The sequence below is a fragment of the Gracilinanus agilis genome, chromosome 4 (genome assembly GCF_016433145.1).
Source record: "Gracilinanus agilis isolate LMUSP501 chromosome 4, AgileGrace, whole genome shotgun sequence".
NCBI lineage: Eukaryota > Metazoa > Chordata > Mammalia > Didelphimorphia > Didelphidae > Gracilinanus > Gracilinanus agilis.
Genome location: NC_058133.1, coordinates 388,405,771 through 388,429,071, shown reverse-complemented (window position 1 = coordinate 388,429,071; position 23,301 = coordinate 388,405,771). Strand labels below are relative to the sequence as shown.

At 35.3% G+C, this 23,301-nt stretch overlaps 1 protein-coding gene across 7 annotated transcripts in view; it reads left to right on the top strand.

The window, feature by feature from the left end:
* The window catches only part of MED23 (mediator complex subunit 23), a 66,109-nt gene extending 42,847 nt beyond the window's left edge, over positions 1–23,262 (top strand). For all 7 annotated transcript variants that reach the window (XM_044676986.1, XM_044676987.1, XM_044676985.1 and 4 more), the window contains 5 exons: positions 23–95; positions 12,635–12,849; positions 14,446–14,566; positions 15,761–15,892; positions 21,323–23,262. In XM_044676986.1, coding sequence (XP_044532921.1) covers positions 23–95; positions 12,635–12,849; positions 14,446–14,566; positions 15,761–15,892; positions 21,323–21,496 — 715 coding nt within the window. In that variant the 3' untranslated portion in view covers positions 21,497–23,262. The remainder of the gene's footprint in view (positions 1–22; positions 96–12,634; positions 12,850–14,445; positions 14,567–15,760; positions 15,893–21,322) is intronic.
* Positions 23,263–23,301: the final 39 nt, after the last annotated feature.

Below are 23,301 nucleotides of genomic sequence, written 5' to 3'. Positions count from 1 at the left end.
TCTTTTCTTTTTTTGCTTGCAGTCAGCCTTTAGTACAAAGAGAGAACATTACTGCCTGGATGAATGCAATTGGATTGATCATTACTGCCTTGCCAGTAAGTTAATGTTTTTAATTTGTTATTAACAGTGAAATGGATCACAAAGTTAAAAGGATATCAGATACCACCTGTACATGAGCAAGAATACCTGTACAAAGTATCTGACAAGTGATCCAACCTTTTTTTAAAGGTTATTGAGGAGAAACCTCTTACTTCCACAGACTAGCCAATTGCCTTTCTTTAATCCTATGAGATTCCTATTGTATTTTTCTTGGTCTTTAAAAGATTACTAGCATTAGCTAAGTAATTATATGTTTACTAGTTCTTTCATGACACTACTAAAAAGGATAATTGGGCCTAGTGACTTAAATTGAATCAAGCAGCACTAGGTACTCTTTCTACCTCCTTAAATTTTAATCTGATCAGTGAATTAATTCACTATAATTCCACAATGCTCTTTAACAGTATGGAACTTCTCTTTTCTTCCTTATTGGAATTTTATCTCCTGATGTCTTCAGAATTTCATCATTGCATGTATCCTATCTATCCTTTCCCTTCTGGTTATTGGATTGGTTTATATGAATATATTCCTAAAATATATGCTTTTCTGTTCCTTTTAAATCCTTTTGAATAAGGTGTACTCTTTGAGGATAATATTTAGTCATTGGTCTTCCAAATTTCAGTAATACCCATGATATCAAATTTACCTCCTTCATTAGAAAATCAGATCCAGAATATTAGCTTTTTTTGTTGTTCTCTTTATCTTCTGAATGATTAGTTTATTGTGCATACTTTTTGGCTGCCCCTTCACACTTTTGGGAGAACTATAATATGGAGAAAGAGCACTGAACTTAAGGGTAGAAGAAACCTGTACTTGAATAACTAGTTCTGTGACTCTGGGCAAGATGTTCTGAATTTTTTTCTTTTATAAAACCCTCCCTCAGAGGTTGGTTTTGAGGATAAAGCATTGAAAAACCTTAAAGCACTTTAGAAATACTACTACTTTTCATTGTCTCTCTTGTTACTTGTATTGTTTGAGGTTTTATTCATTTTGAACTTAATACATGGAGAGGACTTTATTTTCATCCTAATTTTTTCTGTTAAATTTGGTTTATTTATGAAAGTACCCTTTCCTGGTAAGTACTATAGAAACACTCACATCCGTACTTTCCATCTCCCTTTTTTGTCATATGCCAGGATCTTCATCTTTCTGTTTGCAGTTATTAAATCTGCATTTCAGCATATACAATCCGAAGATTACAGATTACCTCCATAAATTAATTTTTAGGTTAGCTGCTTCCTGGAGATACAAAGAAAGTTCCTTTATTCCAGTTAGCCATCTCTAGATTTTTATATTGTCAGTTAGGTCACTCCTAAGGAAAAAATTCTCTGTGGACAACTGATTCTGTTAGGAATAGATTTTCTTTCATTTATTTATTGATTGATTTAGAATATTTTCCCTTGGTTACATGATTCATGTTCTTTTCCTCCCTTACTCCCTTCCCCTTCCCGTAGCCAACAAGCAATTCCACTGGGTTTTACATGTAACATTGATCAAGACTCTATTGTTTGCAATAGAGTGATTGTTTTAGAGTCTACATCCCCATTCATATCCCCAATGAACTGTGTGATCAAGCATTTGTTTTTCTTCTGTGTTTCTACTCCCACAGTTCTTTCTCTGGATATGGATAGCCTTCTTTCTCATAAGTTCTCAGAAATGCCCTTTATCATTGCATTGCTGCTAGTAGATAAGTCCATTAAGTTCAATTTTGCCACAGTGTTTCAGTCTCCGTGTATAATGCTCTCTTGGTTTTGCTCCTTTTGCTCTGCATCAATTCCTGGAGGTCGTTCCAGTTCACATGGAATTCCTCCAGTTCATTATTTCTTTTAGCACAATAGGAATAGATTTCTTATTAATATCTCTTAGTCATAAATAACTTTCCCAACCTTTGCCTAATTATTAAACAAATTTTCCTTGTTGTCATAAACTCCTTTCCTATACCTTCAAGAAAAACAGTAATTGGTTTTATTTTGTTTTTTTACCCTTTCTGCTTTATTAACAATAGAGACAGAAGGACAAGAGGTAGGCAAGTTGGATTAAGTGACTTGCCCAGAGTCACACAGTTAGGAAATATCTGAAGCCAGATTTGAACCCAGGTCCTCCCTACTCTAGGCTTGGCTTTCTATCCACTGTGCCACCTAGATGCCCTGTGTAATTGGTTTTCATTCTGGTGTCACATCATACACAAAAATTTTAGTACTCCAAATGTTAGAAGATAGTTGTCATAAGTGTTTTCTTTTCCAGGATAAATAACCTTAAATTCCTCTATAATTCTTCATGTGACATATCTTTCAGAACTAGCCTAGTCTCATCTCTTTCCAGATACCTTATAGTTTTTCATCTTCCTTCTTAAACTGTAGTAGCCAGTACTGAACACAATATTCCTTAAGTATATTATGTGATTAATGCAACCTAATCAACTATATCTTACCTCTATCAGTACAACTTATTAACTCTTTGTCAATTGTGTCATTCTTCCTGAATTATATTGAACTCATAGCTTAAAATCCCTAAGCCTTTTTTCATATGAGCTATCATTTATAAACCTAAGAAATTATATATAAGTATAAGTTGTCATTCTATGCTTGTATGCTCTTAATGAAAGACTTCCATCATTTTTCTTCTTCAAGCTTCTTCTTGTTATCTTTGGCCCCTTGTTCCACCCTGTTAAGATTTTTCTTAATCTTCCTTCTATTATAGATATGGACTCTCTTTCCTAGTTTTATATCATCCTATCATTTGATAGGAGTATCCTCTGTCTTATCTACTGTGTTGATTTTTTAAAAGGAGAATAAGAATATGCCACTAAAGTCTTCTCTTTAGGTTGGGCTTAGTTATTGAACAAACACTACTTGGCCTCCAAAACTGTCTACCTCACCCAATCTAACTCTGGCCTACATAGCAGGTAGGTATCCTACCCTGCAGTCTAAACACAAAAAAAAAATGCACAAAAAAGACAATACCATTCACTATTAGGACATAGAATATGCACAGGCTTATAGGCAACATGAAATCCAGTAGACCTGAAAGACAAACAGCTCTTGTTAAGAGAGAACTCAGCAGTTATCAAATCCAAATAGTAATCCTGAGTGAAACAAGACTATTAGAGTGAAGGCCAATTTACTGAAGTCAGAGTTGGAGACACATTTTTCTGGAATGGTCACCGTAATAAAGCACATCATGAAGCTGGCACTAGTTTCACGATCAAATTTAATCTAATCAATAGTTTTATGCCTCCCTAAAGGAGTGAATGACAGGCTCACAACCAGGTGATTGTCACTTGCAATAAATTGCCAGACCACTATTACCAGTGTGTATGCTCCCACCAGGATGAACCCCTAATGAGGTCAAAGAAAAATTTTAAGAAGACTTGAAAACTCTCATTAACTGTGGGCCAAAAGAAGACAAACTTGTAATGCTAAGAGACTTTAATGTCAAAGTAGGCACAGACTGTCAGATGTGGTAGGAAGTCCTTGGAAGGAATGGAATCAGAAACAGCAACAGTATGAATCACTCACTGCTGAAGATTTGTTTATCTCATGACTTTCTCATTACCAACACTGAGCCAACACACAGATGGCAGCAGCAGAACAGAAAAGAAATAGGCAGTCTTCAGAGTTTTAATGTCCAGTGTTGCATTTACCTACCTGGGCCAGAATACTCCAAAACACAAGGATTGGTTTGATGAAAATGATGGCAAATGGTGGCTCAGTGAGTTGAGAGTCAGCCCCAGAGGGGGTCATACTGTGGTTCAAATCTGTACAACCCCCGGCAAGTCACTTAGCTTTAATTTCCTAGGCCTTACACCTGTTTCTTCTTCCTTGGAACCAGTACCCAGAGTTAATTCTAAGACTAAAGGTATGGGTTTAAAAAAAATAGAGAGAAAATGATAAGGAATTTCAGAAACTACTGAATGAAAAGAGAACTCCATAGGGTTTATCAGCAGAATAGTTCAACTCTAATAAGGCAGCATTTAATTCCATCAAAAGTGCAAATGAAGTTTAGGGAGATATAGGATTCTTGACTCAGTAAGAAGACAGATGAAATTGAGTTTTATGCTGATTCTCTAAAGGCTATTGTACACTTTCATGAGGCAAGTACTCACACAGGTCAGAAGTGATACAAGGACACTCTAAAGGTCTCTGAAAAAATTTGGTATAGATGAGAGACATGAAAGACAACTGGCACAGAACCATCCAGCATGGTGTGCTTGCATTTAAAGAAGGCACTGTACTCTATGAGAAAGCAGAATGATAGTAGCTCAAAAGAAACATGAAATGTTTAAATTTAGAGACCTCTATCCCAAATGTTCAGATTTGTTCCCAGCCTGTGGTAGAGTCTTCAGAGTTTATGTTGGTCTGATAAGCCAGTCAGATACATTGTGCATTGACCCAGCAGAGTGATGGCATTTTGGTCCTCTTTTACTATGAAGGAAAATAACTAGCTAACTTTGGATACAGTTGCTTAATTACCTTGCATCTTTTTAATTGTACTGTGTCATCCAAATCACATTTCTCAATCTTGTTTAGAACAACTTGCCTTCTTAGATACTTAGAAAGATCAGTAACTTCTCTAAGTTAGTACTTACTCTCTTGGTTCATGTCACAAATCTGCCATCTCATTCTCTGCCTTTGTTGTCCATGTTTTGTTTTGCTTTGTTTTCCATAAATCACCTATAAAGCGTAAGCATCATTGTTGATATTTATATAGTAGGGAGTTTTTTGGTCTGGATCTGTAGTTACATTGGGAAAGGGAACTCCCAACATGGAAACTCTTCACTAGTCCAGATCAGCAATTTGTCTATAGCTTTTTGTCTTAGTGAAATCTCTGGGGAACTTCCGGATTAAGATGGCTGCAGAGTAGAAGCAAGGTGAATTTCTGTCCTTACCAACTGATATAGCATACTTCCAAAGGACAAAAAAACCAAATCCATATGAAAGAAGGGACCCCATAATAGGGTGCAGTATTGAAGGTACTTGGGATTTGGGCACTTTCACACTATGGGGGGGGGGAACAGCTCCCATCAAAATGCAACCTGATCAACCCTCCCCCACCCCACCCACAGTACCAGAGGTAGAGGCTGTGCACCAGAGTTAGAACGAGCAGGGGCACAAAATCTAGCTCCTTGGCAGCTAACTGGCACTACTAGGAGCTTGCCCCTGAGAGCACCAAGACCTGAGATCCCAGGTGGCTGGAGAGCTCAGACCTTGGACACAGGAGTGAGGCTGAGAGAGGCAGCGGCAGCTCTGAGATTCAGGGGGAAAACCTCAGGTGGAGGAGCAAGCATGGGCCAATTTCAGGGCTCTGGCCAGCCAGCTAGGACCAAGGGGGCTTGATCTGAAAACAGCTAGACCAGAGACTCCAGGAGGCTGGGGACCACAGACCTTGGGTGCAGGAATGAGGCTGAGTGGGGCCACAGAGGGCAAAGGCCTAGTAGACATTGGAAGCCAGGAGACTCACAAAGTAACCCCAGGCAAAAACTGCTCCCTAACTCCATACAAAGAGAGTCAGTTTGCCTTACTCAGACTTCTAGCTGAGAAAGCATAATGATGCCAAGCAAGGCCCAAGAAATAAACAATAAGAAGGCCAAGAAAAAAATCTCTAACACCTGATAACTTCTGCACAGAAAAAACAGAGAACAAACAATTAAAGACATCCAAACCTTCCCCAAAAAATGAAAATTGGTCACAAGCTCTTGAAGAGTTCAAATCTGAGATCATGAGAAAGATGGAAGAGATCTGGCAAGAAAAGGGGGTAATAGTTCAAAAAGAAAATAAAAGTTTAAAAGGCAGAATTTCGCATTTGGAAAGTGAGGCTCAGAAATCAAATGAAATGATAAGCAAATTGAAGACCAGAAATAACCAGCTAGAAGCCTTGAAGAGCCAGAGAGATCAGACTGAAAAGGAAAACCAAAAGATTATAGCCAAAAACCAGTCTTTAAAGGCTAGAACTGGGCAAGTAGAAGCCAGTGATCTCACAAGACAGCAAGAATTAATAAAGGAAAGTCAAAAGACTGACAAAATAGAAGGAAACCTGAAATATCTCAATGAAAAGATAATAGATCAAGAAAACAGGTCTAGAAGAGACAACTTGAGAATTATTGATCTTCCGGAAAAATCAGAGACAAATAGAAATCTAGATATCATACTACAAGAAATTACCCAACAAAACTGCCCCAATGTCCTCAAACAAGAGGACAAAATAGACATCGAAAGGATCCATAGATCACCTCTTTACTAAATACTCAGAAGACAATCCCCAGGAATGTAAGAGCCAAATTCAAAAGCTTCCAAGTTAAGGAGAAAATATTACAAGAAGCCAGAAAGAGACAATTCAAATATTAAGGACCACCAATCAGGATTACATAGGATCTGGCAGCCTCCACACTATAAGACCACAAGGCTTGGAACATGATATTCAGAAAGGCAAGAGAATTGGATCTACAACCAAGGATTACCTACCTATCAAAACTGACTATATACTTCCGGGGAAAGGTATGGGCATTCAACAAGATAGAAGATTTCCAAGTATTTGCACAGAAAAGACCAGGACTAAATGGAAAGTTTGATATCCAAACACAAAAACCAAGAGAAACATAAAAAGGTAAATAAGAAAGAGAGGGAAAAGAAAGAAAACTCTTATCTTTAAATTGCCTTCTTCAAGGGCTTCAATAAGATCAAATTATTTGTATTTCTATATGGAGAAATATGTATTATTCTAAAAAACCGTACTCACTATTATAGTAATTAGAAGAATTGGTAATAAGAAGTTGGAGTACTAAATGGTCTGAGATGATATGGGGGGATATTGGGGGGGTGGGGGTGGGATAGAAGATAGCACCAAGAGTAACTTGAAGGAATGAGAAAAATAGGATAATCTATACCACACAAAGAGGGCATGGGAAGGGGAGGGGATGAATACTATTATAAGAAGGAGAGGGAGAGAGCGTTAATAGGAAATACTTAAACCTTACTCTCAGCAGAATTAATCCTGAGAGGAAAGAGTAGCTAGATCCATCGGGATATCAAATTCTATCTCCCTATGGATGAAGTCAGAAGTGATAAACCAAGGGTTTCAGTGGGGTGGGGAGTTCTTAAAGAGAGGGGAAGAGAGTGGGGAGGAAATTCATTAGGCCTTAAAAAATAATAACAGGGAAAGGGAGGGGACAAGGGGGACTGGTCTAAAACAAACCACTGGTTTAAAAGGAAATAGTGTAAGAAGGAGGGGTAGAACTAGGAGAGGATACCAAAATGTTGGGGAATACACAACTGATAATTATAACTCTGAATGTGAATGGGATGAAATTCACCCATAAAATGGAAGCAAATAGCAGAGTGGATTAGAAACCAAAAGCCTACCATATGTTTTCTACAAGAAACACACATGAGGCATGTGGACATACACAGGGTTAATCAATGGCTGGTGTAAAATCTTTTCGGCTTCAACTGAGAAGGAGGAGGCAGGAGTGGCAACCATGATTTCTGATAAAGCCAAAGCAAAAATAGATCTGATTAAAAGAGATAGGGAAGGTAAATACATTCTGATAAAAGGCAGTATAGATAATGAGGAAATAATAGTACTCAACATGTATGCACCAAATGGTATAGCATCCAAATTTCTAAAGGAGAAACTGGCAGAGCTCAAGGAGGAAATAGATAGTAAACTATAATAGTGGGAGATCTAAATATTCTAGATAAAAATCAAACCAAAAAATAAATAAGAAAGAGATAAGAGAGGTGAATGAAATCATAGAAAAATTAGAGTTAATAGATATGTGGAGAAAAATAAGTAGGGACAAAAAAGGAATACACCTTTTCAGCTGCACATGGTTGGTACATTCACAAAGATTGACCATGTACTAGGGCATAGAAACATGGCATACAAATGCAAAAGAGCAGAAATAATAAATTTAACCTCTTAAGATCATAATGGAATAAAAATAATAATCAGTAAGAGCACATGGACAGGCAAATCAAAAGCTAATTGGAAATTAAATAATATGATTCGCCAAAATCAGATAGTTAAAGAAGAAATCATAGAAATAATTAATTTTTCAACTAAGAGAATGACAATGATGAGACATCCTACCAAAATCTATGGGATGCAGCTAAAACAGTACTCGGGGAAATTTATATCATTGAGTGCATATAATAACAAGTTAGAGAGGGCAAAGATCAATAAACTGGAGCAAATCAAAAAACTAGAAAGGGAACAAATTAAAAATCCCTAGTTAAAAACTAAATTAGAGATTATAAAAATCAAAGGAGAAATCAATAAATTCAAAGTAAAAGAATTGTTGAATTAATAAATAAGACTAGAAGCTGGTACTTTGAAAAAATAAATAAAATTGACAAGTACTGGTCAACCTAATTAAAAAAAGGAAAGAAGAAAACCAAATTATCAGTATCAAAGAAGAAAAGGGAGACCTCAGCTCTAATGAAGAGGAAATCAAGGCAGTCATTAAAAACTATTTTGCCCAATTATATGGCAATAAATATAGCAATCTAGGTGATATGGATGAATATTTACAAAAATATAAATTGCCTAGATTAACAGCAGAAGAAATAGAATACCTAAATAATCCCATATTAGAAAAAGAAATTGAACAAGGCATCAAAGAACTCCCTAAGAAAAAATCCCCAGGACCAGATGGATTCACAAGTGAATTCTATCAATCCTTTAAAGAACAACTAATTCCAATACTATACAAACTATTTGACACAATATGCAAAGGAGTTCTACCAAACTCCTTTTATGACACAAATATGGTACTGATCCCAAAGCCAGGTAGATCAAAAACAGAGAAAGAAAACTACAATTTCCCTAATGAACATAGATGCAAAAATCTTAAACAAAATACTAGCAAAAAGACTCAAGCAAGTGATCAAGAGGGTTATTCATTATGATCAAGTGAGATTTATACTAGGAATGCAAGGATGGTTCAACATTAGGAAAACCATCCACATAATTGACCATATTAACAAGCAAATCATCAAAAACCACATGATTATCTCTATAGATGCTGAAAAAGCCTTTGACAAAATACAACACCCATTCCTACTGAAAACACTAGAAAGTTTAGGAATAGAAGGACCTTTCCTAAAAATAATAAATTGTATATATCCAAAACCATCAACAAACATAATCTGCAATGGGGATAAATTAGAATTCCCAATAAGATCAGGAGTGAAACAAGGATGCCTTTTAAATTGTACTGGAAACACTAGCAGTAGCAATTAGAGAAGAAAAATAAATTGAAGGTATTAAAATAGGCAACGAGGAGACCAAGCTATCATTCTTTGCAGATGATATGATCTTCTACTTAAAAAATCCTAGAGAATCAACTAAAAAGGTAGTGGAAATAATCAACAACTTTAGCAAAGTTGAAGAATAAACGCACACAAATCATCAGCATTTCTATATATTTCCACAACACATCGCAGCAGGAAGAGTTAGAAAGATAAATTCCACTTAAAATCACCCCAGACAATCTAAAATACTTAGGAATCTATCTACCAAAACAAACACAGGAATTATACTAACAAAACTATGAAACCCTTTCCACACAATTAATACTAGATCTAAACAATTGGAAAAACATTGATTGCTCATGGGTAGGATGAGCTAACATAATAAAAATGACCATCCTACCCAAATTAATTTACCTATTTAGTGCTATACCTATCAAACTACCAAAAAACTTTTTTACTGAATTAGAAAAAAACTATAACAAATTTCATTTGGAATAACAAAAGATCAAGAATATCAAGGGAAATAATGAAAAAAAATGTGAAGGAAGGTGTCCTAGCAGTACCAGATCTTAAACTGTGCTATAAAGCAGTAGTCATCAAAACAATATGGTACTGGCGAAGAGACAGAAAGGAGGATCAGTGGAATAGACTACAGGTAAGCGACCTCAGCAAGCTGGTTTTCGATAAACCCAAAGAACCCAGTTTTTGGGACAAAAACCCACTATTTGACAAAAACTGCTGGGAAAATTGGAAAACAAAATATGGGAGTGATTGGGCCAAGCCAACATTTCACACCTTATACCAAGATAAACTCAGAATGGGTGAATGACTTGAATATAAAGAAGGAAATGATAGGTAAATTGGGTGAGCACAGAATAGTATTCATGTCAGATCTCTGAGAAGGGAAAGATTTTAAAACCAAGCAAGAGTTAGAAAAAATTACAAAATGTAAAATAATAATTTTGACTACATTAAACTAAAAAGGTTTTGTACAGAAAAAACCAATGCTATCAAAATTAGAAGGGAAACAACAAGTTGGGGGAAAAATATTTATAACAAAAAACTCAGATAAAGGTCTAATTACTCAAATATACAAGTAGCTAAATCAATTGTACACAAAAATCAAGACATCTCCCAATCAATAAATGGGCAAGGGGCATGAATAGGCAATTTTCAGATAAAGAAATCAAAACTGTCAGTAAGCACATGAGAAAGTGTTCTAAATATCTAATAATTAGAGAAATCAAAACAACTCTGAGGTATCACCTTATACCTAGCAGATTGGCTAAATGCAGTGATTCCCCTGGTGGGTGCTGCAGCGATCCGGGGGTGGCAGTGATGGCCACAGGTGCATTTATCTTTCCTATTAATTGCTATTAAAAATTTTTTTAAATTAATTTCCAGGGGGCTAAGTAATATTTTTTCTAGGAAGGGGGTGGTAGGCCAAAAAAGTTTGGGAACCACTGGAAAGTGACAACAAGGGAGAGTAATGAATGTTGGAGGGGATGTGACAAAATTGGAACATTAATGCATTGCTGGTGGAGTTGTGAACTGATCCAACTATTTTCAATGGCAATTTGGAACTGTGCTCAAAGGGCTTTAAAAGATTATCTGCCTTTTGATCTAGCCATAGCACTGCTTGGATTATACCCCAAAGAGAGAATAAGGAAAAAGACTTGTACAAAAATATTTTAGCCATGCTCTTTGTGGTGGCAAAAAATTGGAAAATGAGAGAATGTCCTTCGATTTAGGGAATGGCTGAATAAATTGTGGTATATGCTGATCTTAGAATACTATTGTGCTCAAAGGAATGAAGAACTGGAGGAATTCCATGTGAACTGGAATGACCTCTAGGAATTGATGCAGAGTGAAAGGGGCAGGTCCAGGAGAGCATTGTACACAGAGACTGATACCCTGTGGTACAGTTGAATTTAATGGACTTCTCTACTAGCAGCAATGCAAGGATCCAGAGCAAGGCTGAGGGACTTAAGAGAAAGAAAACTAGCCACATTCAGAGGAAGATCTGTGGGAGGAGAAACAGAAGAAAAACAACTGCTTGAACACATGGGCTATTGGGGATGTAGACACTAAACAATAACTAATCCAACTATCAATAATATGGAATTCGGTTTTGATCAATGATACATGTAAAATCCAGGGTTTGGGGGAGAGGGAAAGAACATGAAATATGTAACTAGGGGAAAATATTCAAAATAAAAATCTTAAAAATAAATAAAATTGGTGTCAATCAGTGGGGGGGTGGGGGAGGGATAAATAAATAAATCCCTGGGACAGATTTATTGACTTGACCATGATAACATTATCAGAGGCCTTCCTGAGATAGTCTATCAGTCTGTCTCCTACACTATGCTCTCTCATGATGCTTTAACATTTACAAAAAATTTTTTTCAGTTTTATAAACATTTATCAGTACAATCTTAAGGTATCATTCTAGGCATTAGAAAATTAAATAGTTCTTGTCCTCAAGGACCTTACATGAGAAAGACATAATACATATACAGCATTTAACAAACAAATGAAAGAGCTGAGGCTTAGGGAGGTAAATGATTACTTACCCATGGTCACACAACTAGTAAGTATAGGAGATATGGATTATAAATAGAGGCAGATCTCTTCTAATTCCAATACATGAACTTTTTCTATGTTCTACTATCTCTAAAACCAAAGAAAAAAAAAGAACAACTATCCAACCAAATGCTGGATGCCTCTGCTGCTTTTATCTTAGCAGAACTAGTATAATACTGTGGCTAGTCATCCATTTTCCCATTCTCACTACATGACTATCCCATCTCCTTTTCCAATTACACATCTATATTATATGTTATCTTTTATTCTGCTTTTTAAAGAAAAAGTTATTATTGGTGATATCTTGTAGCCTCTTTGTATCACCAATACATTGGCCCATTGGGACACCCACAATTTTGATTCTTCAGAAATCATAGTATTTCATAATTCATAGCATTGTGATACCATAGCAGAATTTTAATGATAGAAAGATATTGTGGTGTTAGGGACCATCCAGACAACCCTTTGAAAGGCACTTTAGTATTTCTGTGACCATAGGAGTTCCAACTAAAGAATTTTTTTAAAAGAAATTCAGACCAAATTGAAAGCTAGAGGGATTTTATTTATTTTTTTGCTGGAGAGATTTTAAAAGGACTATATCTTTTAAGACTTTTGGATTAAAGAATTGAATGCATGACATGTTAGAGTAAATTATTTGTTTACGGAATATTTTTGTGATTTTGGCATTTCTTTTTAAGGAGCCATATTGGATTGTTCTTCATGATCGAATTGTGAGTGTTATTAACAGCCCAAGCTTCATCTCTGAGACTGAATGGGTTGGATACCCATTTCAACTTTTTGACTTTACTGCTTGTCACCAGTCCTATTCTGTGATGAGCTGCAGCTACACTCTGGCTTTGGCACATGCTGTGTGGCATCATTCTAGCATTGGACAACTTTCTCTCATCCCCAAGTAAGTGGTCTAGCTACTTTAGTAATTAAGTAAAAGTCACATAGCAAAAGTTTGATCAGTTATAAGAATTGGGAAACATAGTATTCTAATGATTGATGAATTGAACTTTCAGAATAGCTAAAAAGTTTTATACCTAAAAAAAATTTTTAACACTGTTAAAAATCTGTCAGTGTTTATATATATATATATATATATATATATATATATATAGAGAGAGAGAGAGAGAGAGAGAGAGAGAGAGAGAGAGAGAGAGAGAGAATATAGAATAATTATTCATGATATACAGATATATATAAATTGAACATTAAAAAAATGTATGGAAAAAGAAGCCAAGGACACCAGTTTCTTGACTTCTTTTTCCATACATTTTCATTATATAAGGTACAAGATATGCTGAAATACTGGAAACTGATTTGAGTATATCCAATCTCTGGAATTCTTATTCCTCCATTAACTAAAAATGATAATCCCTATTTTTATAACACTTCAAGGTTTGTAAAATTCTTTACTTGCAACTTCCTGTTGAAGTTGGTAAGGCAGATATTATTATCATTTTTAGATGAGGACACTGAGAATTCAGAGTTGAATTGACTTACCAAGTCATACACAGATAATATCAGAACTGAAACTTGAATCTAGATCTCTCCTAAATCCTGTGCCCAGTTTTCTTTTTACTAAACGATGGCACTTGTCTTTTTTTTTGTTTCCCCCCATACCTATCCCTCTTTGAGACTTCCCCATTTTTGTTGAGGGGACCACCATTCTTGTGGTCACCCTGGTTTGCAAATTCAATGTCAATTCTTCATTCTTTTATTACCTCTTTTATCTGTTCAGTCACCAAGTCTTGTCCATGTTTTTACCTCTACAACATCTATTGTAGTCACCCCCTTCTTAGTACTGATCAATCACTGCTTTAGTTCATGCTTAACTTCCTAATTGGACACCCTCAAGATTCTTATCTTCTGTAGCTGTTGTTATCCTTAAGTATAATTCTCACTATGTCACTCCTCTATTTCTGTAAACTCCAGTGGCTGTAAACTCCTATCTTTTCTAGGATCAAAGTATAAATTCCTCTTTTTGGTACTAAAGACCCTTTACCACCTAATCCCAACTTCTCTTTCCAGCCTTATTAAATATCATTCTCTTTCCCACACTTTGATTTGGGCCAATCTGCTTTCTTACTTGTTCTTCATAAATTTAACAGTCTAGCTCAGTGCTTTTGCTCTCCCCTATACCTAGGATGGTGGTCCTTTCTAAGGCCTGTTGCACAGAATACTTTGTTTCCTTTAAGAGTCAACACAAGCACTGATTTCTACATGAAGCCTTTACTATTATCTTTTCTACTCCCTCCCCTAGTGCTGCCCTTGACAAAACTACCTCATATGCGCGCAGGCGCGCACGCACATAGACACACTCACACACACTCTCTCTTTCTCTCTCTCTCTCTCTCTCTCTCTCTCTCTCTCTCTCTCTCTCTCTCTCTCTCTCTCCCCCTTTTCCTTTCCCCCTTCCTCCTCCTTCCCTAATGCTCAACATGGTGACTGGTTCATAATAAGTACTTAATGAATGTTTTGTTAATTTGTCTTTAAATTCTAGGTTTCTCACTGAAGCACTCCTTCCCATAATAAAGACTGAATTTCAATTACTTTATGTGTACCATCTTGTAGGGCCTTTTTTACAAAGATTTCAGCAAGAGAGAACTCGGTGCATGATAGAGGTAAAATGTGACTTCTTTTTGTATGTACTGTGTCTAGCAAACTAGAAATCAGAGCTAGAAAGTGTCAGAATAATTATTTAGTACATGAGTTACTCTGAGTGGCCTAAAGTAGCAATGGGGGCACCAACATGAACTGGAAGAGAGAAATGAGCCCATTGTATCTAATCTACTACCTTCATTGTTATCTGGTTGGCAAGAACATCCTATAACCCTTGCATCTTGTTATATCTTTGGGGGGAAACGCTGGTGACTCATTCAAATTTTCTGCAGAAATGCAAAGATGAGATGGCCACTCATATTGTGGAGAGGTTTCTTGCTTTGCTACAATTTGGATTAGATAGACTCTTCAGTTGCCACACAACTCTTAGATTCTTTGTTTCTGTAATTATTTTACTGAAATTGTTTTTGTCTATTGTCTTAAATCACATGGTAATGAAATGTAGGAAAACAGTTTTACAATGCTTTTTAAAATTAAAAAGTAGGGGAAATAACTAATATTATACAAAAAGAAATGAAGTCAAACCCTGTTCATAAATAGCCCTGTAAACTATGAAAGCACTTCTACTGCATTTCAAATTATATTCCTTTTTCTTTCAAATAATATATATCTTTCCAGAGTTAACATCCATCTTGATTTTATACTGCCAAATCTCAGTGGTTTCTATTAGTTCATATTTGTTTTTCTCTGAAAGAAAGAGCTATCATTTAAATATCAATATTCTTTTAAGAATAATGTATGGCTTTAAGTCATAGAATATTACAGTCTCAAAAGAATGAAAGTTGCAAGTTGGTCCCAAAGGAAATGGAAGGGGTTGCATGTAGGTGTGTCTACAGCATGTTATCAATGGAGAATTGTGCCTAAGAAGTGATATCATATCAAGATTGAAAAATGAGTTGTGTTCCTACAGTGAGGAATCTTGTACACTTCATTCCACCATGAGGTTGAACAACACTTATGGATGAATATGGATGAGTCATGTAGAATGATATATGAATTGGTGGTAATCTGTACCATTTAATGGAGTTGCCACATTGAGGAGATCACAGATCCTTTGAACTATAAAGTATAGATTCAACTCATGCTAGAACACAGAAATTTTGTCTCTGGGCTTTTATGCTATAATTAAATTGAATCAAGTAGATATATTAAATAATTAAGACCATTTTATCAGCTTATCTTTGTTTATTAAACAGATTGGAGTGGCATTTTATGATATGCTTTTGAATGTGGACCAGTGTAGCACCCACTTACACTACATGGATCCCATTTGTGACTTCTTATATCATATGAAATATATGTTTACTGGTGACAGTGTGAAAGATCAGGTAAGTGTTATTTAATGTGAATCATTTCTGGACCTTTAAACACAAAATAAAGATTTTTTGTAATGTGAGCCATATTATTCAGTACAACTGGCTTTCATAGGAGTACTTCACATAGAATGGTCTAGCTCAGTGCTTTTGCTGGCTCTTTCCTCTTCCTTGTAGATTAGATTCCCTTCTAATGTCTGCTGCACAAAATCAGGGAAGCATTCTAATATAATTTTTTTCTATATTGTTTTATTAAGGCATCATCTCTAAGTGCAAAGTAAATTATTTTATGTTTAAATATAAAGAAAATTATTTAAATGTAAAAAAATGGGAGGTAGAATGTGTTTGGGAGTCTTTGGGATAGCTTTGTTTATGTAGGAATACCACATCTGTTTATTATTTTCCCCCTTTCTTTTTTTTTTTTTTTTTAAAGCCTTACCTTCTGCCTTAGAATCAATATTATGTATTGGTTCCAAAGCAGAAGAGTGGTAAGGGCTAGGCAATGGGGGTTAAAGTGACTTGCCCAGAGTCACACAGCTTGGAAGTATCTGAGGCCAGATTTGAACCCAGGACCTCCCGTCTCTAGGCCTGGCTCGCAATCCACTGAGCATCTTTGTCACTATAACCATAGACCTTAATCTGTGTAGAGAAGAATGAACAATATGAATCCAATATCCTTGTGCCCCAGAAATTTTGTTTGTTAGATAGAGAAATGGTTCAAAATAAGAACATTTTACATTGAGAAATATTTTACAGATTGATTCAGATTTAAGTTTAATTATCTTTGAGCCAATTAAAAGCAGAGGGGAATAACAGTATAATAATAATAATAACAATAAATAGTAGCAAGCATTTATATAGTACTTCAGAGTTTGCAAAATGCTCTCCGTGTTACCTCAGTTGATTCTCACAACAACCCTGTGAGGGAAATACTGTTATTCTGGTTTTACAGATGGGGAAATGAGTCTGAGAGAGATTAAAGGAATTGTCTGAGATCTCATAGTTACTAAGTGTTTGAGGCAGGGGAAAGGAATTACTGTATATTAATTATTTTTCTGGATTCCCTTTTGTGCATTGCAATTTTTTTCAACCATCCATGATTGTCATGTTTGATTCTTTTCTCAACTTTGTCTTTCACACTACATCTTATTATTTTATTCTCCATAAATACCTTGGAAATCCTATAAATAAAAGGAGAAATTAATAAAATTGAAAGTAAAAGAACTACTGAACTAATAAACAAGACTAGGAACTAGTTCTATGAAAAAACAAATAAAATAGATAATGTATTGATTAATTTGATTTAAAAAAAGAAAGAAGAGAATCAAATTACCACTATCAAAAATGAAAAGGGTGGTTTCACCTCTAATGAAGAGGAAATTAAGGCAATTGTTAAGAACTATTTTGCCCAATTATATGACAATCTGACAATCTAGATGAAAATCTGACAATCTAGATGAAATAGATGAATATTTAAAAAAATATAAATTGCCTAAATTAACAAAAGACAAAATAGAATACTTAAATAATCCCATCTCAGAAGAAGAAATTGGACAAGCCATCAATCTCCCCAGGGGAAAATTCCCCAGGGCCAGATGGATTCACAAATAAATTCTATCAAACATTTAAAGAACAATTAATCCCAATACCCTACAAACTATGTGACAAAATAAGCAAAAGTGTCTTACCAAATTATTTTTAGGACACAACTATGGTACTGATATCAACAAAGACATTCTTGAATCCTATTTATCATCTGTTGTTTTGTTCCCAGTCTTCTTCCTTCAAACTAGCATTACCTTTCACCCGCACTATTGTAACAGCTTCCTAATAGATCTCCGTACCTACAATCTGTCCTTACTACCAACCCGGATTATTGCTATACTTTGTTGACAGATTCATCTTTTTTAATGCACAACCTTAATCATGTCATTCCACTAATTAAAAAAAAAAAAGTACATTCATTTTTCTGTTGCCTATCAAAGTCCAAACCTTTTTGCCATGCGTATGGTCTTAATTGTTTTAGGTAGATTCTGGAAGATTAGCCCTCACTGTGTTATTCTCCTGATTATAAATGTTCAATATGATAAAATATTGTCTCCATAAACTGATGTTTAAGGCCTTCAACCATCTTGTTGTTTTTTTTTAAAGGCCTAATGAATTCCCTCCTCCTTCTTCTCCCCTCCCTTTTTTGACCTCCCCACTCCCCTGCTCCCTTTGGTTTGTCTCTTCTGACTTTCTCAGTAGGGTTAGATAGAGTTTTTTATCCGAATGGATAATAAAGCTACTCTTCCCTCTCTGGGTTGATTACACTGAGAGTAAGGTTTGATTATTCCCTCTTAATGCTCTCTTCCTCTCCTTCTTATAATAGTATTTATCTCCTCCCCTTCCCATGCCCTCTTTGTGTGTAATAGAATATCCTATTTTTCTTATTTACTCAGATTTTTCTTGGTGTCCCCTACTATTCCCCCCCCCCCCTTTCCCATGTCATCTTAGACCATTCCAACCATCTTGTTTTGACTTCAATTTTTTTAGGTTGTACCCCTTCACACACCCTGAATTTGAACCAAATGACATTTAGCTTAGGTTTAGATTTAGCTTCATCCTATGAAGCTTTCTTTCTCCCCTTAAATACCTCTTCTCAGAATGGCCTTAGACTACTTTTTATGGAATCTCTCTTTTGCCATTTCACTCCTTCACCTCACGTATCTAGTCTGTTGTCAAAGTCTTGTTTCTATGTCCACATTGATCCTCTATTCATATCCCATTCTTTCTTCTGACACAGCCTCCACCTTGTCTTAGGTACTCATCACCTCATGCTTAGGATTATTGAAGTACTCCTATGGATGATGTTCTTGCCTCAAGTCTTTCCCCACTCTTACTACATTCTCCATTCAGATGCCAGGGTGATTTTCCTAAAACCTAGGTATGACCACATCACCACTTTCTCAGTAAACTTCAATAAGTTTATGTCTAGGACAGATATTAAAGGGCTTTGTTTGGCATTTAAAAACTCTTCCTAAATTGGTGCCCTCCTGCCTTTATGGTCTTTTTATACCTTATCATACTTTATTCCTATTTACATACTCTGTAATTTAACTACACTGGCCTCCAGTGTTATTCCTTGAATTCAGTCCTCCATCTCCTCATTCCCAAGTGCTTTTTTAGTTGTCCTTCATTCTTGGAATGTCCTCCCTTTTCAATTCTACCTCCTGGATTTCCTGACTACCTTGAATAACCTTCTCAAATTCCACCTCTCAAGAAGCTTTTTGGGAAAAGCTTCCCTCTCCTCCCCACTGCTAATGTCTTTCTCTAAATCTGTTTATCATCTCTGATAAGGACAGCTTAGTTGATAAGGAAGTAATGGACAGGGAAGATATTTTAGCTCATGCTTCCAGCTCTCTCTCTGGCAGCATGGAGTTTATTATATATACTTCAAGACTCATTTCACACAAAAGAACCCCCCTAAACTTCTCGTTTGTGCAGAAGTTACAAATTATGTCATATCAAAACACAAAGATTCTCAATGGCTTCCAAATAGAACAAGGCCAAGGCTGAATTTTGACTGCGTTCTTATCAGAAAGCCAAGTTGGGGAATATTTTGGTAGGACAGAAAGCCCCTGAATTTTTCAGCCTTGATTGTCTCGAACAACTTTTTTGAGACCCATCAGTTTATTCTAAATCTGGGCAAAGTGCCCCTGCTAAGGTTTTGGCCTTGGCTTTACCAAGCAGCTGCATTCCTGACCAAAGGAGAAGAATGTTAACCTCTTGACTGTTGGTTTGCTGAGAGCTTGAAGCTTTTCAATAAGGCCACAATACTTTTCAACAAGAAAGGTGTGGATCATAAAAGGGGTCAAAAGAGGAGTCTCATATTTTTATCTATTTGAGACTCTGTTTCTCTTATTGGCTTCCCACAGTCTTCTCTCTGAGACTACCTTCATTTACACTGTATAACCATACATTTATCTGGAAGTACAGTATTTTTGACCCTCTTTGCATCCCCTGCACTTAGCATGGTGCTTGGAACATAGTAAGCACTTAATAAATTCTTGTTGACTGACTGATTTATGTATGCCTCAATCTCTCCTTTCTCCCACTCCCAAAACATTATAAGATTTTGCAGTGACTTTATATGCAATATATACTTAATAATTGTGAATTCATTAGTTCAAAGTCATCCATCAACTTTTTTTTCCTTGACCTTGTACTCTTCCCCTTAACTTTAGCCAAAATATATTTCTTATTGTCACCCAAACACTTATTTAATTTAACACATCTGGATCTCTTATGCCTGGAATATCCTCCCCTAACTTTTGCACTTGATAAGTGCAAAATCCCATTTATCTGCTAAGACCAGTTCAAATTTTACTCTCCTCACTTAAAAAGTTTTCCCTGATTCTGTCCTCTATTAAAGTCCCTTCCACTCAGCCCGTTGAGAACTATGGAGTCATATTATTTCTCTCTTATGCATCTATCACAATTTAGTTTGTATTATAGTTATCTGTTACATGTTTTGCCTCCGTTAGCTTTTAAGTTCTCAAGGGCAGGGTCCTTGTCTTTTTATTTTTAAAACCCTCCCAAAGCCTAGCACAGGGTACATTGTATATAGTAGCCAGTTTAACATATGTTTATTTAATGAATATTGACTCATTCTTTCACTATTTTTTGGCAGTGTCTTTTCTTGACAGAGTTGGGAGACTGATAAATGGTGATAAGGTAGAGTCTAGATCTCTTCCCCTCTTAGTGATTTGTTTTTTTTTTTCAATTTGTCTGCCTTTCTAACCAAATTCCCAAAAAAGAGAAAAGTTGGGAAACTGATTTTGTATTCTAAAGTAGATTATAAGTAGTTTTTTTCTTTCAAATTAGGAAAAAAAAGAGGAGAGAATTATGATGGGAACATTTCTAGACATAATTGGAAATTGGGCTATAAATACACAATGAAAATAAGTTTCTTGAGTTGAATTAAAGAGAAGTAATAGTGAAATTTGATAGTTTTGCATAGTAATATGAATGGAAATTTTCCATTTCATTTAGATGCTAAGCCAAAACAACACCAGATATATAACTTGACAGATAAATTTCACTTATGTTACATTTTCATTAGGAACCTTGTAGAATATGAAGCCTTGTCCATATTCTCAGGAAGATGATATTCAAAGAGAAGATAAACCTGGTACACATAAAGTCACTTGGTGTTCTGGCTCATCTTTAAAGGATGGACTCTTTTTTTTTTTTTTTTTTTTCATATTTAAGGTGGCAGGAAGAATCTAATCTCTGATTTCATTTGGAGAGAAAATTATTTTCATCCTTCTTCCTAGTCAGGTGATTTAAGGATATATACAGATCTAGCCTCCTAAAATGTATTACTTACAGACTGAACTTCTTTGTCTAGAATTATGAATACGAGTAAAATCTAATATTTTTGTATATGTTCTCTTTTCTTAGGTAGAGAAAATTATCTGCAACTTAAGACCAGCTTTAAAACTTAGACTGCGATTTATAACACATATCAGCAAAATGGAACCAGCTGCGGTGCCTCCACAAACTATAAACAGTGGGTCCCCGGCTCCTCCGCCCACTCAGGTGACAGTCAATGTGGCTTTGCCAGTAACTCAGTAAGACCACTGGTCCTGTGGTGAAAATTGGAACACTAATTACTTTGGAAATAGCAAGAAAAACCCAGTTGATCTGAATACTTTTTGCTGCATAACATCATACTAGAAGAGGATAATCAAACTAATTTTTAATTCATATGGTGGATCTGCAAAAATATCTGTCATTATTACCTCCCTATCTGGATTTATCTCAAGAGAACAGAGGAGAAATTGTTGCACACCATCCAGAAGAATTTATCAGTGGCACTGTAGGACGTAGTGGTGGTAATGATCAGTTAAATTTTATTTATTAGGCTCAAGTCTTCCGTTATTAGTTGAATATTTTAATTTTAATTTTCAGTAACATATTCAGAGTTACTGGATTATCTTAAGTGTAACCCAACAGCAAAACACTTCATTTTAGATCAAGTGAGATAAATATTTCTAAAGCACTTAGCACAGTGCCTGGCACATTAGTGGGCACTGTATACTTATTCCTTTCTCCTTAGTTCTCTTATTCTAAGCCAGTTTAATTGGTAATAATATAACCTTTTCTCACTAAATGTATTTGGTAAGGAAGAGTAACAGAGTTTTTTATTCTTATTTTTTAAAAAGGATCATTGTAAATTCCATTTGCATATTTTATTATCCATTAAAGAAGATACATTGGCAATAATTTTATTTATCCATGGACCTGAGGTTATTCTATGAGTGATCAGAAGGCATCAAAGAGAATAAAACCTAATAGGTTCATGGGCCCTATAAAGAAAATCATGTTTCAAAGAAGAATAATCAATGCTTTTTAAGTTTCAAGGTTAGCCTCAAGTCAAGGTTGATCTATGCAACTAGATAACGGTGTGATTCTACTGTTTAGTCTTAATTGAATTTTTATTATATTGAAACCTTTATATTTGTATAATAAAAATTTTGTGGGATTTTGTGCTGTATACAGTTTAACTTTAACATGCAAACAATGGAACCAATACCTGTAAGAAGTGTAAAATATTGTTTAATTAAAGAAGTTTATTAATAATTGGTGATTTGAATTTACTTCTCAGTACAGTGACTAAATTTGAAAGAGCCATTGGTGATACATAACCTAGTACCCTAAAAAGATATTCTTGTACCTATAATGTATTATATAAGATCTCAATTTCCCCCCGGGGGTTTTTATATAATAATAATACTAGCATATATTACATTTTAAGACTTATAATTTTTTTCCTTCACAATCTTGTTAAGCAGGGAATACAAGAATTATTCTCATTTCACAGGAAAGTGACAATCTGACTTGCCCAAGGCCATATAAGTTAGTTAATATTGGTGCCAGAATTTGAACTTGAATCTCTTCACAAGTCCAGAACTTTTTCTACTACCCCATTCTACCTTTAATAAACAGATTTTTATAGTGAAATGATAAGTTGGTTAATATATCCACAGGCTTAGGATCCCAGGACTTTATCCTTCAAAACACCATAACCCTCAAATGTTGACGTGTTCGTGTGAAATAATCAAAGTGTTTGGTATTTACATCACAGAATGTAGACTTTTTTTTTTTTGTCTAAAATATCTTTCTTAGAAAATCGCTAATTTGTCTTTAACCCCCTAGAAGTGTTAAGGAATCTATTAATCTTTCTTTGAAAAAAAAAAAAGGCCTTCAATATTTTCAGTTCATAAATACTAATATTTTGATGAAAGGTGATATTTTACTATGCTTATGATAAAGGTGATATGATATGGTCCTTTGTGTCATAGTCAATGAGAAGAATAAAGACAAAATGAAAATGGTAATATGGAAGAATGCATGCTTAATCAAATGCATTAATACTA